General features: G+C 48.2%; 1 protein-coding gene across 1 annotated transcript in view; it reads right to left on the bottom strand.

Moving 5' to 3' along the window:
• Positions 1-15899, bottom strand: part of STAB2 (stabilin 2) — a 290752-nt gene that overhangs the window by 52119 nt on the left and 222734 nt on the right. The window contains exon 49 of the mRNA XM_077265634.1: positions 14812-14946. Coding sequence (XP_077121749.1) covers positions 14812-14946 — 135 coding nt within the window. The remainder of the gene's footprint in view (positions 1-14811; positions 14947-15899) is intronic.

Genomic DNA, 15899 nt, shown 5'->3' with positions numbered 1-15899 from the left:
GCTCCCGAAAGGCCTCCACAGCATCAGGGGACCAATCAGCAACATCAGCACCCTTCTTAGTCAAATCGGTCAATGGTTTAGCAATATCCGAAAAACCAGCAATAAATCGACGATAAAAGTTAGCAAAGCCCAAAAATTTCTGAAGACTCTTAAGAGAAGAGGGCTGCGTCCAATCACAAATAGCTTGAACCTTGACAGGATCCATTTCAATGGAAGAGGGAGAAAAAATATATCCCAAAAAGGAAATCCTCTGTACCCCAAAAACACACTTAGAACCCTTCACACACAAAGAATTAGACCGCAAAACCTGAAAAACCCTCCTGACTTGCTGGACATGAGAGTCCCAGTCATCCGAAAAAATCTGAATATCATCCAGATACACAATCATAAATTTATCCAAATAATCGCGAAAAATATCATGCATAAAGGACTGGAAAACTGACGGAGCATTTGAAAGACCAAAAGGCATCACTAAATACTCAAAGTGGCCCTCGGGCGTATTAAATGCGGTTTTCCACTCATCCCCCTGCCTGATTCGCACCAAATTATACGCCCCACGAAGGTCAATCTTAGAGAACCACTTGGCCCCCTTTATGCGAGCAAACAAATCAGTCAGCAACGGCAATGGGTATTGATATTTAACAGTGATTTTATTCAAAAGCCGATAATCAATACACGGTCTCAAAGAGCCGTCTTTTTTTGACACAAAGAAAAAACCGGCTCCTAAGGGAGATGACGATGGACGAATATGTCCCTTTTCCAAGGACTCCTTTATATATTCTCGCATAGCAGCATGTTCAGGCACAGACAGATTAAATAAACGACCCTTTGGGTATTTACTACCCGGGATTAAATCTATGGCACAATCGCACTCTCGGTGCGGAGGTAACGAACCAAGCTTGGATTCTTCAAAGACGTCACGATAGTCAGACAGGAACTCAGGAATTTCAGAGGGAATAGATGATGAAATGGAAACCACAGGTACATCCCCATGAGCCCCCTTACATCCCCAGCTCAACACAGACATAGCTCTCCAGTCGAGGACTGGGTTGTGAGATTGCAGCCAAGGCAATCCTAGCACCAAATCATCATGTAGACTATACAGCACCAGAAAGCGAATAATCTCCTGGTGATCCGGATTAACACGCATAGTTACTTGTGTCCAGTATTGTGGTTTATTATTAGCCAATGGGGTGGAGTCAATCCCCTTCAGAGGAATAGGAGTCTCCAAAGGCTCTAAATCATACCCACAGCGTTTGGCAAAGGACCAATCCATAAGACTCAAAGCGGCGCCAGAGTCGACATAGGCGTCCGTGGTAATAGATGACAAAGAGCAAATCAGGGTCACAGATAGAATAAACTTAGACGGTAAGGTGCAAATGGAAACAGATTTATCAAGCTTTTTAGTGCGCTTAGAGCATGCTGATATAACATGAGTAGAATCACCACAATAGAAACACAACCCATTTTTCCGTCTAAAATTCTGCCGCTCGCTTCGGGACAGAATTCTATCACACTGCATACTCTCTGGCGACTTCTCAGTGGACACCGCCAGATGGTGCACTGGTTTGCGCTCCCGCAAACGCCTATCGATCTGAATAGCCATTGTCATGGACTCATTCAGACCCGCAGGCACAGGGAACCCCACCATAACATCCTTAATGGCATCAGAGAGACCCTCTCTGAAAGTCGCCGCCAGGGCGCACTCATTCCACTGAGTAAGCACAGACCATTTACGGAATCTTTGGCAGTAAATTTCCGCTTCATCTTGCCCCTGAGATAGGGACATCAAAGTTTTTTCTGCCTGAAGCTCCAAATGAGGTTCGTCATAAAGCAACCCCAAGGCCAGAAAAAACGCATCCACATTGAGCAACGCAGGATCCCCTGGTGTCAATGAAAAAGCCCAGTCTTGAGGGTCGCCCCGGAGCAAGGAAATCACAATCCTGACCTGCTGTGCAGGGTCTCCGGCAGAGCGAAATTTCAGGGACAAAAATAATTTGCAATTATTTCGAAAATTCTGAAACCCAGATCTATTCCCCGAGAAAAATTCCGGCAAAGGAATTCTCGGCTCAGATACAGGTGCATGACAAACAAAGTCTTGCAAATTTTGTACCTTCGTGGCGAGATTATTCAAACCTGCAGTTACACTCTGAAGATCCATTACAAACAGGTGGACACAGAGCCATTCAAAGAAAAAAAAAAAAAAAAAACTCAGCAGACTTCTTATTACTCTCCTTTCTCAGCCAAGGATTTTAACCCTTTAGTGGGCCGGTCAAACTGTCATGATCTCAATGGCAAGAGATCATAGCATCAGCATATATAGGAACTAGCTCTTGGAAGATGGAAACTGAGCTGACCATGAACTAAACCTAACGCACAACTAGCAGTGGCCGGGTAGCATGCCTACGTTGATTCTAGATGCCCAGCACCAGCCGGAGGACTAAATAAAGCTAGCAGAGGAAAATATTAGTCCTAGCTCACCTCTAGAGAAATACCCCGAAAGGAGACAGAGGCCCCCCACATGTATTGGCGGTGAATCAAGATGAAATAACAAACGTAGTATGAAAATAGGTTTAGCAAATTTGAGGTCCACTTACTACATAGCAGAAGACAGAAAGGACACTTTCATGGTCAGCTGAAAACCCTATCAAAACACCATCCAGGAATTACTTTAAGACTCTGGCATTAACTCATAACACCAGAGTGGCAATTCCTGTTCACAAGAGCTTTCCAGACACAGTAACGAAACTACAGCTGTGAACTGGAACAAAAAGCAAAAACAAACATGGACAAGAGTCCAACTTATCTAGTAGTTGTCTAGGAGCAGGAACAAGCACAGAGAGGCTTCTGATAACATTGTTGACCGGCAAGCAACTAACAGAGAAGCAAGGTTATATAGCGACTCCCACATCTTGATGGGAACAGGTGAACAGAGAAGATGAAGACACCAGTTCAATTCCACCAGTAGCCACCGGGGGAGCCCCGAATCCAAATTCACAACAAGCTGTCAGCAGGATTCAGCCCTTTAAACTAAAGGCATGGCCATAATGGTGCTGTGATGCGGATTAATCTGATACCGGATGTGAAGGAATCCGCTCAGTGGCTGATGAATACTGACCTTGTGAAGTTTTCATAAAATGACGTCTTGTATGTGGACGTGGGGTAAGGGCCTTCTTCTGGTTCTCTGCCACCTCACCAGCCTTCTGTGCTTCTCGTACAGTTACCTGTCTCCTTTTTAAAAATCCGTGCTACCACCATAATTATGTGGGCAGCACATGCGTAATGTGAGTCAGCGTCCTGTGCGCAGGATTTCAATAAAATGGTGCTGTAGGCGGCACATGCGCATATTGAGATTTTGGCTCAGTAAATTTTTCACTCAGCCGAAATCTTGATCTGTGCAAGCACCGCATCCGGTACCATTTTATTGAAGACCTGCTCACATTAGGCATGTGCCGCCCACATAATTATGGCGGCGGTGGCACAGATTTTCAAAAAGGAGGCAGGTCACTGTACAATCAGTGATCTGTAGAAGAAGCAGAGGAGGCGGAGAACCAGAAGAAGAACCTGCCCCCACACCCTGCCCAAACCCCAAAAGATGCCATTTTGTGAAATCTTCACAAGGTGAGTATTCAACAGTCACTGATTGGATCCTTTTACAAGGTATAAGATTACTCCGCATCACAGCACCATTATGGCCATGCCTTTAGTTTATAGGGCTTTATCCTGCTCACAAGTATTTTTTTAATAGGACGTCTCCTTTATGTACCTCGTCATCCATACTTTTCTTGTGGGATATATGAAAATATTGAGGTCCGGATTGGTTATTTGGCAATTTTGACACATGCTCAATGGTCTTTTAACAGTATCTGCATTCACTGCTTAGGCTGCTTCGGGCCTACAGCCTGCAATAGCTCGGTGCCAGGCAGTGCAGGTCAGGTGGCACAATGACATCATTTCATTGTGCCACCTACGCTGGGTCGGAGACTGTAGTGAGAAGGATCACATCATCAATCGGCGTGAGAGTGGGGTGAGGCGAGTTTTAGTTTATTTTTATTAATTGCCAAGAACTGCAGGGGCACTATTATTGTTATAAGGTGACCCAGGCAGGCACTATTATTATTATGAGGCCCATGGGGGTCCGATTATTATTATTATTATAAGGACACTATTATCATAAAAAGGAGGCCCATGGGGGCACTATTATTAAAGGTGGCATAGGGGGAGACCATTAGTTATGATAAGAAGTCCCAGATCAACACTATTAATATAATAAAGAGGCTCGGGAGGCAATATCATTATGATAAGGATGCCCAAGGGCAGAGGTGTCAAACTGCATTCCTCGAGGGCCACCAACAGGTCATGTTTTCAGGATTTCCTTGTATTGCACAGGTGATAATTTAATCACCTGCACAGAATGATTCCAGCACCTTGTGGAATGCTAAGGAAATCCTGAATACATGACCTGTTGGCGGCCCTCGAGGAATGCAGTTTGACACCTCTGCCCAAGGGGATCCTTTTATTATTATAAGGAGGTCCAGGGGACACTATTATTATCATGAGGTCCAGTGGGGGAATATTATTTTTAATAAGGAGGTGCAGCGCCCCAGAGTCCTGGTCGTTGCAGTACTGTGGCCCCGCCACTATGGGGAGCTATGGTACGTCTGATTGCACTAAGGAGTTTCTCTGACCAGGTACACTCACACCACACTTCACACTCCGGCCACCAGGGGGGGTGGTCCTATCTAGTAGGCCACTCCTCACAACTCTGGTAAAACTGGGGGTTGGACAGGAAGACAGGGAGAAGTAGCTGGGAAGAGCTAGTGAGAGGACCTGTCAGGGATGGGATCCTGGCGGACTCCTCAGAGCAGAACTAACCAGTGCACAACGGGAATACAGTAAAGAAGTATTGGGACCAGAAGGAGTCGTGCTGTTAGACCGAGGCAACATCCTTCTGAGGCGCAAACAGTCGGTGGCCGGAACGCCGAGCAAGTAAGAGACTTTAAGTACACTGCAAACCACGGCCGGACAGCTAATTACAGGTTGGCTGTCTCACTTAACACCTAAGCAGACAACGGAGGCAGCTGTGGGAGAGGGGCGACTCTAGGGTCCCGGAAGAACTCCAGGCCTACCCCGTCATACGGGTGCGTCCTACCATATCACCTGGAGGACGAAGAGAACGAACAAATAGAGACAGACAGAAACAGTTGTGAGGACTATCCCGGGAGCTCAGCAGGGAAGAACTACAACACCCAGCGCTAGAAGGTAGACACTGATTCCCACCTGTAAAGAGAACTTCTGATGTGCCTTTGGACCGGCCGGTCTCTGACAACCCAGTTAACAGCGCTCTGGACTGAGGTCTCCAAAACCTTCAGTAAAGAGGTAAAGAGACTGCAACCTGGTGTCCTCGTTATTTACCGCGACCTGCACCCCACAACTGCACCGCTACACCACCACTTATTCTACCGGACGTCCCTCACCGACACACAGGGCCACGGACCGGGTCTAGCCACCGTGACAACCCCAGGACTGAGATCCAGAGGCCCGGTGCCGGGTACCCCTAGGCCCTGCGGCGGTGTGGGGGCGCTCCATTTTGGCGTCACGAACAGGATCTACTTAAGCCTGAAGAATCAGGTCATGGAACTGTGATTTATTGTGCTTGGACTGTACTTTATTGAAAAGACTGTGTGCTGTGCCATTTACCGCCAAAATTCGCCATTGCCGCGCACGGAGGGAGGAGCCCTAGCTACGCGGGCGGGACCAGCCAAAAGAAGCGCGGAACGGAAAGCGCGGTAAGGCGCCAATCCCGGAAGAGGAACTCCGACCTCCAGCAGGTTAGTGAGAGGAAGGGACCATCATGTCCGAGTCGGGAGGAGAGGAGGTGGCGGTCGCAGACGCAGGGGCAGCTCCGGTCCCCGCAGCGGACGAAGCCGCGGCCCTAATACCACCACCGGTAGCCGCAGAACCCGCTGTTCCCCCCAGCCAGCCGGACGCTGCCGCTAACACAAAAGCCATAATGCCCTTCTCTATGCCGTACCTGCCCGGAGCGGCCTGGCTCCCGCGATACTCCGGGGAGTCGCATACATTCACTGACTTTAAGGAAGGGCTCTGCAGCCTGCTCGAGTTCTATCCCCTGACGGAGTCTCAGAAGGTTCATATGATAACCGGTCAACTCTTTGGGGCGGCTCTGAGAAAATTGAAGTCCTGGCCTGCCGAAGATAAGGGAACTGCGCAACAGATTTTTGCAAAGCTTAAGGCCACCTTCGATACTCGCACTGCTACAGAAATTAAATTGACTTTCTATGGATGCAAACAGAGACCGCAGGACAGCTTACGGGACTATGCCCTTAATCTTCAGGAGGCAATGCGGGCCATTAAGCAGAGTGACCCCGGCAGCATGCAGGATGAGGATAAACTTCTGAAGGAGCGGTTCATTGATGGGCTCCTGTGCAGTCACCAACGAGGCCAATTGCACTTCCTGGCCATGCAAAATCCAGATTTGACTTTTGCGCAATTCAAAGATAAAGCTATCCAGGCATTGCAGGAGCGCCAGCCCAGCCGCACAATACCACCCAGGCGCCCCGCTCTCACATACCACCAGGAGGTGGCATCGGACACCCCAGTTGCCGCGGAGGCCGACGCCCAGAGCTTCGAGGACGACTCCCCTGCAGGACTCCGCCTCCAGATGCAAGAGCTAACCAAGAGCGTTGCTGCCCTGGCCCGGACGGTGCAGTCCCTACAGGAGGCCCCCAAAGGGAAGATCCAGTTGGCTTCCAGCCCGGAGGATGTCCCTTGGATGCGACAGAGGAGGACTCCGCCGACCAGAAGCCGGCCCGACGATCGCTTTCACCAGGATGGACGACCCATCTGCCGCCGCTGTCACCAGGTGGGCCACCTTGCAAGGTACTGTCCTTTAAACGAGCAACCCCTGGGGCAAAGGGCCAACCCCCAGGAGTAGGACGATCCGGCCCGCAGCATTGGAGAACCAAGTACATTGGAGGACGGCCAGTTCTCCCTGTAGTGGTTGATGGGATCCCCTTGAACGCTTTGCTGGACACTGGTTCTCAGGTGACGACTATACCTTACGTGCTTTACAAACGGTATTGGGAGGACACTGATATTACCCGTGGCCCTGACGATGATTTCACCATAATTGCCAGTAATGGTCAGCCGTTGCCACAAGTGGGGTATAAGGAGGTCACCATCAAGGTGGGGCGGGTGGAATTGAAAGCCCAAGGGATTGTGATTGTTGATATTGATCGTCGAGAATGTAATCCCATGATGACTCTTGGTACTAATGTTATAGAAAATTGTCTTGCAGAAGTTATTGTTTTGCTGCAACAGGTGGCAGAAACCGCTGGCCACAGTGAGCAACGTGCCCTGCAGAAAGAAATCAGAGCTCTGATGCAGAGACAGCAGGTAGAGCTGACTGGTGGTGAGATTGGTCGTGTCACTGTGAGTGATTCAACCCCCATCGCGATACCCCCCAGGAGTGAGATGTTAATATGGTGTCGGGCAGCCATAGGCCTCAGGGGTAAGGACTACCAGGCCTTGGTAGAACCCGTATATTCAGACAATAGGCCTACTGTTCTGACAGCCCGGGGGGTGGTCGACGTCCGCCAGGGGAGAGTGCCCGTACGTGTCCTCAATTGTGGGGAGGAAGAGGTTCACCTCACCAAGTATACCACGCTCGCCAAACTGTTCACTGTCAACAATAATGTGATACAGACACCTGAACCCTTGGTCCCGTCAAACTTGGTGGAGAACAAAGGTTCTGCAGAGCCCTCGAAAGACTGGTGTCGGGAATTGCATGTGGGCACTGACTCTACCCCATCCCATCAAAAACAGGGGGCCTACAGGGTGGTACACGAGTACGAGCAGGTATTCAGCAAACACCCCTCAGATTTTGGGCAGGTGAAAGGGATCCAACATCACATCCCCACGGGAGATCACTGACCCATAAAAGAGAGATATCGCCCTGTACCCCCAGCTCATTACCAGTGTGCCAAGGACATGTTGCGGGAAATGAAGGAGGCTGGGGTGGTGAGAGACAGCTGTAGCCCCTGGGCAGCTCCGTTAGTCCTTGTTAAAAAGAAAGATGGTACAATGAGGATGTGTGTTGATTACAGGCAGTTGAATCGCATTACACATAAGGACGCATACCCACTGCCCAGGATAGAGGAGTCTCTGGCTGCCTTAAAATCTGCTAACTACTTCTCTACCTTAGATCTCACCAGTGGGTACTGGCAGGTTCCTGTAGCGGAGGCGGACAAAGAGAAGACGGCCTTCACGACGCCAATGGGTCTCTGTGAGTTCAACTACATGCCCTTCGGATTGTGCAATGCTCCCGGAACGTTCCAGAGGATGATGGAGTGCTGCTTGGGACACCTGAACTTTGAAACCGTGCTGTTATATTTGGATGATGTCATTGTCTTCTCTAAGACCTACGAAGACCACCTGAAGCACCTGGCCGAGGTGTTTGAAGCCCTATCCAACTTTGGCTTAAAGGTGAAACCATCCAAGTGTCATCTCCTGAAACCTAAAGTGCAGTACCTGGGCCATGTGGTGAGCGCTGAAGGAGTGGCCCCAGACCCCGACAAGGTCACAGTGATTAAGGACTGGCCAAAGCCCAGTGACCTCCACGAAGTCCGGCAGTTCCTCGGGCTGGTAGGCTATTACCGGAGGTTCATTAAGGACTTCACCAAGAAGGCCGCACCCTTGCAAAACCTGTTGGTGGGCCAACCGAAGAAGACCAAGGGGAGGAACACCCCCTTTGATTGGAAAGAAGAGCTGGAGGAATCCTTCACCTGTTTGAAGTCGGCACTGACGGGAGAAGAGGTACTGGCCTACCCCGAATACGACCAACCGTTTGTGCTGTACACAGATGCCAGCAATGTGGGATTAGGAGCCGTGCTGTCCCAGGTCCAGAAAGGCAAAGAGAGGGTGATCGCTTACGCCAGCCGGAAACTCCGTCCCACGGAAAGGAACCCTGACAACTACAGTTCCTTTAAGCTGGAATTCCTTGCCATTGTCTGGGCAGTGACAGAGAGGTTCAAACACTACCTGGCCTCCGTGAAATTCACCGTCTTCACGGACAACAATCCGCTAACGCATCTGGATAATGCCAAACTCGGGGCCTTGGAGCAGCGGTGGATGGCCCGGCTATCCAACTACAATTTCACCATCAAGTACCGGGCAGGACACAAGAATGCCAATGCCGATGCCTTGTCCCGAATGCCCAATTTGCCAGAAGCGGGAGAAGACCCGGAGGCACTTGAAGAGGTGGAGCTGCCTGCATTCCATCACCCCAAAGCCACCCAAAACTCTCATCAGGTGAAGAATAGGCACAAGAACCAACCGGATGCCACGCTCAATCCCCTGCCCCACCACGGATGGGCAGAAACCCAGGATAGTGACCCCGCGGTCCGTCAGGTGAAGGAGCTCTTGACGCAGGCTGGGTTGCACCCTGGCCCAGATGATCCACAAGAAACCCAACAGCTGTGGAAGGGGAGAAGCAAACTGTTTATCCATGATGGCAAGTTGTGCAGGAGGAGCATCGACCCACGTACTCATGAATTGGTGTGGCAGATAGTGGTGCCAAGGCGAGATGCGCCCATGGTTCTGGGAGCCTACCATGATGGAGCCGGACACTTCGGATGGAGGAAGCTAGAGAAGCTGCTCCGAGGGAGGTTTTATTGGATTGGCATGAAGAGAACCATTGAGAAGTGGTGTCGGGAGTGTGGTCCATGTAGCCTGCGCAGGAAGGACCGTGACAGTCAACGGGCTCCCCTGCGGCCTATCATCACCAAACGGCCGCTTGAACTGGTCGCGCTGGATCATGTGAAGCTGACACCTTGCCGGTCGGGCTATATCTACGCCCTTACCATCGTGGACCACTACTCCAGGTTTTTGGTGGTTGTGCCTGTCAAGGATCTAACGGCCAGGACTGCCGCCAGGGCCTTCCAGCAGCACTTTTGTAGGCCCCATGGCTACCCAGAGAAGGTACTGACCGATCAGGGACCTGCATTCGAAGCGGAAGTGTTCCAAGAATTCTGCCAACTGTACGGGTGTAAGAAGATCAGAACCACACCGTACCATCCTCAAACCAACGGGATGTGCGAGAAGATGAACCAAGTGGTAATTGATTTATTGAAGACCTTACCCGTGGAGGAACGGAACCTGTGGCTGACAAAGTTGCCTGACCTGGTGGATATGTACAATCACATCCCAGTAAGTTCCACCAACTGTACTCCAGCGTACCTGATGCGAGGAAGATCTAGTCGGTTACCCGTTGATCTGGACATGGGGGTCCTAGTACCCGAAGATACCTCGCCGGATGCAGATTGGGATGCAGAAAGGCAGCGAAGGTACCGCGAAGTACAGGAGTGTGTAGAAAGAAGTCTCGCCCAGGCTAGGCAGAAACAGGAAAGAGATTACAACCAACACGCTCCTGCGATTCCCCTGTCACCTGGTGAGCAAGTGCTTAAACGAAAGAGGAGGTTACACAAGCTCGATGACCAATGGGAAGCGGAACCGTATACCATCTTGCCATCCGACTTCGACAACACTAAGGTCTGTCTCATCAGCAAGGACAGAGGGGAGACCTCGACAGCGGTATCCAGGGATCACCTTAAGGTCTGCCCCGATAAGTTGAAAGAGAGGGGCACGGCCCCAGAAATCTCCCCGCCGGTGGAAAAGGAGAAGATGTTCCATACTGTCCTTGGTGACTTTCCCCAGTCCTGGACTCAGATAAACCAAGCCGTCGTGGTACCTGTCATAATGTTTCAACAGCCGGACCCGCCAGAAACGATGGTGGTACCAGATCATCTGGCCCCGCTACCTCAACAAGCCTTACCTGATGAAGCCATGCCAACCATTGATCCGGCAAATCCTCCCTCTGCTATCAGTGAATCTGCTGTACCCACTGTTGATAACCGCAGCTCTGAGAGCCCCAACCTGCCAGTGCTACCCAGACTAACTAGAAGTGTAGTTAGAAGACAGTGCACTACACCAGCGGTAGCAAGCATAGCGGGCCCTGTTAGGCCAATAGCAACCCCTGCGCTGCGAAGGTCCACACGCAGCACTCAAAATCAAACTCCCCTCCGCTACAAAACTTGGAGGTATTAATAAGGGCTGCTATTTAATTGAAAATGTTTGTATGCATATCTTTTTGTTACAGGTTTTTAAATGGACACTAGAGTAATGGACGGTGAATTGCTCAAAAACTTTTAAAAAGGGGGGCCCCTTTGTTTACCCGGGGTCCCCGCTGTTTCAACCACTGAACTGAGAGTCATAAACTGTGCATGACCTAACTTTCGCAACGTTCAAGAGTCCTCACCTCCCGTAAAGGGAAGCATTGTTATGTTTAATCGGTTATGCTATTTCAAAATGTTGTGTGTTTCCTGTTAACATGTATTTTTGTTCTTGTTTTCCCAGTCCCGGAGTACTGGATTTAACCGGGGGGGGGTGCAGCGCCCCAGAGTCCTGGTCGTTGCAGTACTGTGGCCCCGCCACTATGGGGAGCTATGGTACGTCTGATTGCACTAAGGAGTTTCTCTGACCAGGTACACTCACACCACACTTCACACTCCGGCCACCAGGGGGGGTGGTCCTATCTAGTAGGCCACTCCTCACAACTCTGGTAAAACTGGGGGTTGGACAGGAAGACAGGGAGAAGTAGCTGGGAAGAGCTAGTGAGAGGACCTGTCAGGGATGGGATCCTGGCGGACTCCTCAGAGCAGAACTAACCAGTGCACAACGGGAATACAGTAAAGAAGTATTGGGACCAGAAGGAGTCGTGCTGTTAGACCGAGGCAACATCCTTCTGAGGCGCAAACAGTCGGTGGCCGGAACGCCGAGCAAGTAAGAGACTTTAAGTACACTGCAAACCACGGCAGGGCAGCTAACTACAGGTTGGCTGTCTCACTTAACACCTAAGCAGACAACGGAGGCAGCTGTGGGAGAGGGGCGACTCTAGGGTCCCGGAAGAACTCCAGGCCTACCCCGTCATACGGGTGCGTCCTACCATATCACCTGGAGGACGAAGAGAACGAACAAATAGAGACAGACAGAAACAGTTGTGAGGACTATCCCGGGAGCTCAGCAGGGAAGAACTACAACACCCAGCGCTAGAAGGTAGACACTGATTCCCACCTGTAAAGAGAACTTCTGATGTGCCTTTGGACCGGCCGGTCTCTGACAACCCAGTTAACAGCGCTCTGGACTGAGGTCTCCAAAACCTTCAGTAAAGAGGTAAAGAGACTGCAACCTGGTGTCCTCGTTATTTACCGCGACCTGCACCCCACAACTGCACCGCTACACCACCACTTATTCTACCGGACGTCCCTCACCGACACACAGGACCACGGACCGGGTCTAGCCACCGTGACAACCCCAGGACTGAGACCCAGAGGCCCGGTGCCGGGTACCCCTAGGCCCTGCGGCGGTGTGGGGGCGCTCCAGAGGCCTAAGGGAACACTATTATTATAAGGAGTCTTAGAGGGGCACTATTATTATTTTAAGGATGCCCAAGGAGCACTATTGTAATTTTTCTTATTATCAGGAAGCTCAGGCGGCACTATTACTATGATAAAGAAGCCCAAGGTGCACTATTGTTATTATAAGGATGTTCGGGGGGCTCTATTATTTTTTTAAGGAAGCGCAAGTGGCACTTTTATTATGAAGCCCATGGGTGAAATATTATTATTATTATTCCTGGGGAACTATTATTATTTTCATTATTATTATTATTATTATTATTAATAATAATAATAATAATAATTCCCCGGGCATAATAATTATATTATTATTAGGAAACCCATGGGGAACAAATACTATTATTACATTAAAAACCCAGGGGGCACTATTATTATTATAAAGAGGCCCAGGAAGCATTACTATTATTACATGGAGGCCCAGGGTGGCACTATTATTATGAAGCCCAGGGGGGAAATATTATTATTATTATTCCTGGGGAACTATTATTATTTTAATTATTATTATTATCATTATTATTATTATTATTATTATTAATAATAATAATAATAATAATAATAATAATTCCCCGGGCATAATAATAATATTATTATAAGGAAACCCATGGGGAACAAATACTATTATTACTTTAAAAACCCAGGGGGCACTATTATTATTATAAAGAGGCCCAGGAAGCATTAATATTATTACATGGAGTCCCAGGGTGGCACTATTATTATGATACGGAGGCCCAAGGGGCACTATTATTATTATAAAGTTGCCAAGGGGACACTACTATTATTATAAGGAAGCCTAGGGGATATTATTATTATAAAGGGGCAGGGGGCAGTATTAAAAGGATTGTTCAGCCTTATGTTACAAGTCTGCAGTCACTCTATGTGAGTGCGGACTTGTGAATCCTCAGAGCACATGCACTATGCGCTGTGAGGATTTTCCTGTGTTGGCACTGGGAGCGGCAGATGCATGACTGCAAGTATATAGTTTTTAAACATGCGGTCATGTGCCGACTAGACTTGCACAACTGTGCTCAATGCAAGTTTATTGAGCAAGGCAGGAGACGTCTAGTCAGAATGTGGCCAGAAGTATGCAAATCCCATACTTGCGGTCACATGATCGACCTTTCCTGACGCCGTCACTGAAGAATTCTCAAAGAGCGCTGTGCCTGTGATGTGAGAATTTTAATGTCTACAATCACATAGATTGACTGCAGACTTGTAACCTAAGGCTGCACAACCTTTTTAAAATAAAGAGATACATAAGGGTCATTATTTCTATTGGGGTTCTGTATAACTATAAAGAGGCACAGGAGGCATTACTACTATGAGGAGGCACAAGTGCAATATTACCATGTGAAGGCACAGAGGGAACATTATTGCTGTGTGTGGGCATTGGTTATAGCACTGTGTTTTGCGTAGAGGTTTGGTAATGTCAGGTTGGTACTGGAAGACCATCAAGTCAAAGATGTCTGTGTTGCATTTTTCAGAGATGAACCATGAATGTAAGAAGTGGTCATAGTGGTCTGGGCTGAACAGAAAAGAAAAAAGTGAAAGTGAACGACTATGATCAGCTATAACATTCCATTTATCTTCATACTATGCACATGTATAGTCTGCAGAACACTAACGTAGAACTGACATCTTCCATTACATGGTCACTGTGTGTTGGTAATATCAGCCGTAGTACAGTATTATTGGGTGATGATCAATATGGTGGTATTATCACTACTGTACATGTTGGTAATATCTGGTTATGGCTGGAGATATTTTTTGTCTCTTACATTGCAGTATTTATGGCACTATTGTGCCCGATACAGTTATGCTTGTTCATGATCAGTACGATGGCAATATTCTGTCACTAAATGGTGGAATTATGTGGTCATAACGTGGCGGTATTGTTTACCCATAAACAGTTTTATTATTTGCAATATTGGCCTCGTAGTCAATTTCGATTTCCTCCAATGTCTGGCAGGGTCATCTTGGGAAGTGGGTGTGGGGGAGAATTATGTGCCTGTGTGTTTTCAAATAACAGACAGACAGTCCCTGTCTAGCTCTGAAAGTGTTACATTGGAAAAACATATCTCTGGCTGCTATACACAGTACATTAAGGTTAAAATTAATTTTAGTGCTACTTTCAGTGGTGAAAGTAGAAACTCTCAGTGGTGGATAAAGCATATTCTTAATTATGCTATGGAGCCCACTGATTTCTGTGTCGCACTGGTGAATTTGTTTATGTAACAGAAGATATTAGTGAATGTACTGTAAGTTTAGCTACATCACTCACATTATCCATATTATATTGCTGCACACAATCAATACTTACCATAGTTTTGTCAGATTTATCTTGCATTTTCTTGGGAACAAGTACTTTATCAATGAAGTGCACAACACCATTTGTGAGGGCTAACATTTGTTCATCTGCCATGATTCTTATATCTTCATTTAAAAAAACGGTGTTCTGAATAGAAAATAGAAAGTGCGGTAGAATAAATGAGGGACTCCATTTTAAAATTTCACTATGGTTAAATATGCTATTGGCTTTTTACAGAAATGGAAGCACTTATTTTGTAACTCAAGATCTGTAAAAATTTTATGGTCAACGTTAATATTTAATTTGATATCTAGCCACTTTATTATTATTATTATTATTATTATTTATTTATTTATATAGCACCATTAATTGCATGGTGCTGTACATGAGAAAGGGGTTACGTACAGAGTTATAGATATCGTTTACAGTACACAAATTTACGATGACAGACTGGTACAGAGGGGAGAGGACCCTGTCCTTGCAGACTTACATTCTACGGGGTAATGGGGAAGAGACAGAAGGTCAGGGGTGCTGCAGCTCTAGTGGTGGTGAGGCAGCAGCTTGGGTGGTTTTGAGGCGGCAGCTCGGGTGGTGGTGAGGCGGCAGCTCAGGTGGTTGGTGAGGTGGCAGCTCGGCTGGTGCTGAGGCGGCAGAATGGTTATTGCAGGCTGTAGGCTTTCCTGGAGGGATGGGCTGTCAGGTTCCATCTGAAGGATCCGAGGGTGGTGGTTAATCGGACGTGTTGAGGCGTGGAATTCCAGAGCATGGGGGATATTCGGGAGAAATCTTGGAAGCGGTTGTGTGAGGAATGAATCAGTGTGGAGATGAGTAGGAGGTCTTGGGAGGATCGAAGATTACATGAGGGAAGATATTGGGAGAATAGTTCAGAGATATAGGGAGAGGACAGGTTGTTGATGGCTTTGTACATCAGTGTTAGTAGTTGAACTGGATTTGTTGGGAAATTGGGAGCCAGTGGAGGGATTTGCAGAGGGGAGAAACAGAGGAGTAGCGAGGAGAGAGGTGGATTAGCCGGGCAGCAGAGTTGAGGACAGACTGGAGTGGTGCAAGAGAGTTAGTGGGGAGGCCACAGAGGAGGGTGT

This window comes from Ranitomeya variabilis, chromosome 5 (genome assembly GCF_051348905.1).
Source record: "Ranitomeya variabilis isolate aRanVar5 chromosome 5, aRanVar5.hap1, whole genome shotgun sequence".
Taxonomy (NCBI): Eukaryota; Metazoa; Chordata; class Amphibia; order Anura; family Dendrobatidae; genus Ranitomeya; species Ranitomeya variabilis.
This window is presented reverse-complemented; position numbering and strand designations above follow the sequence as displayed.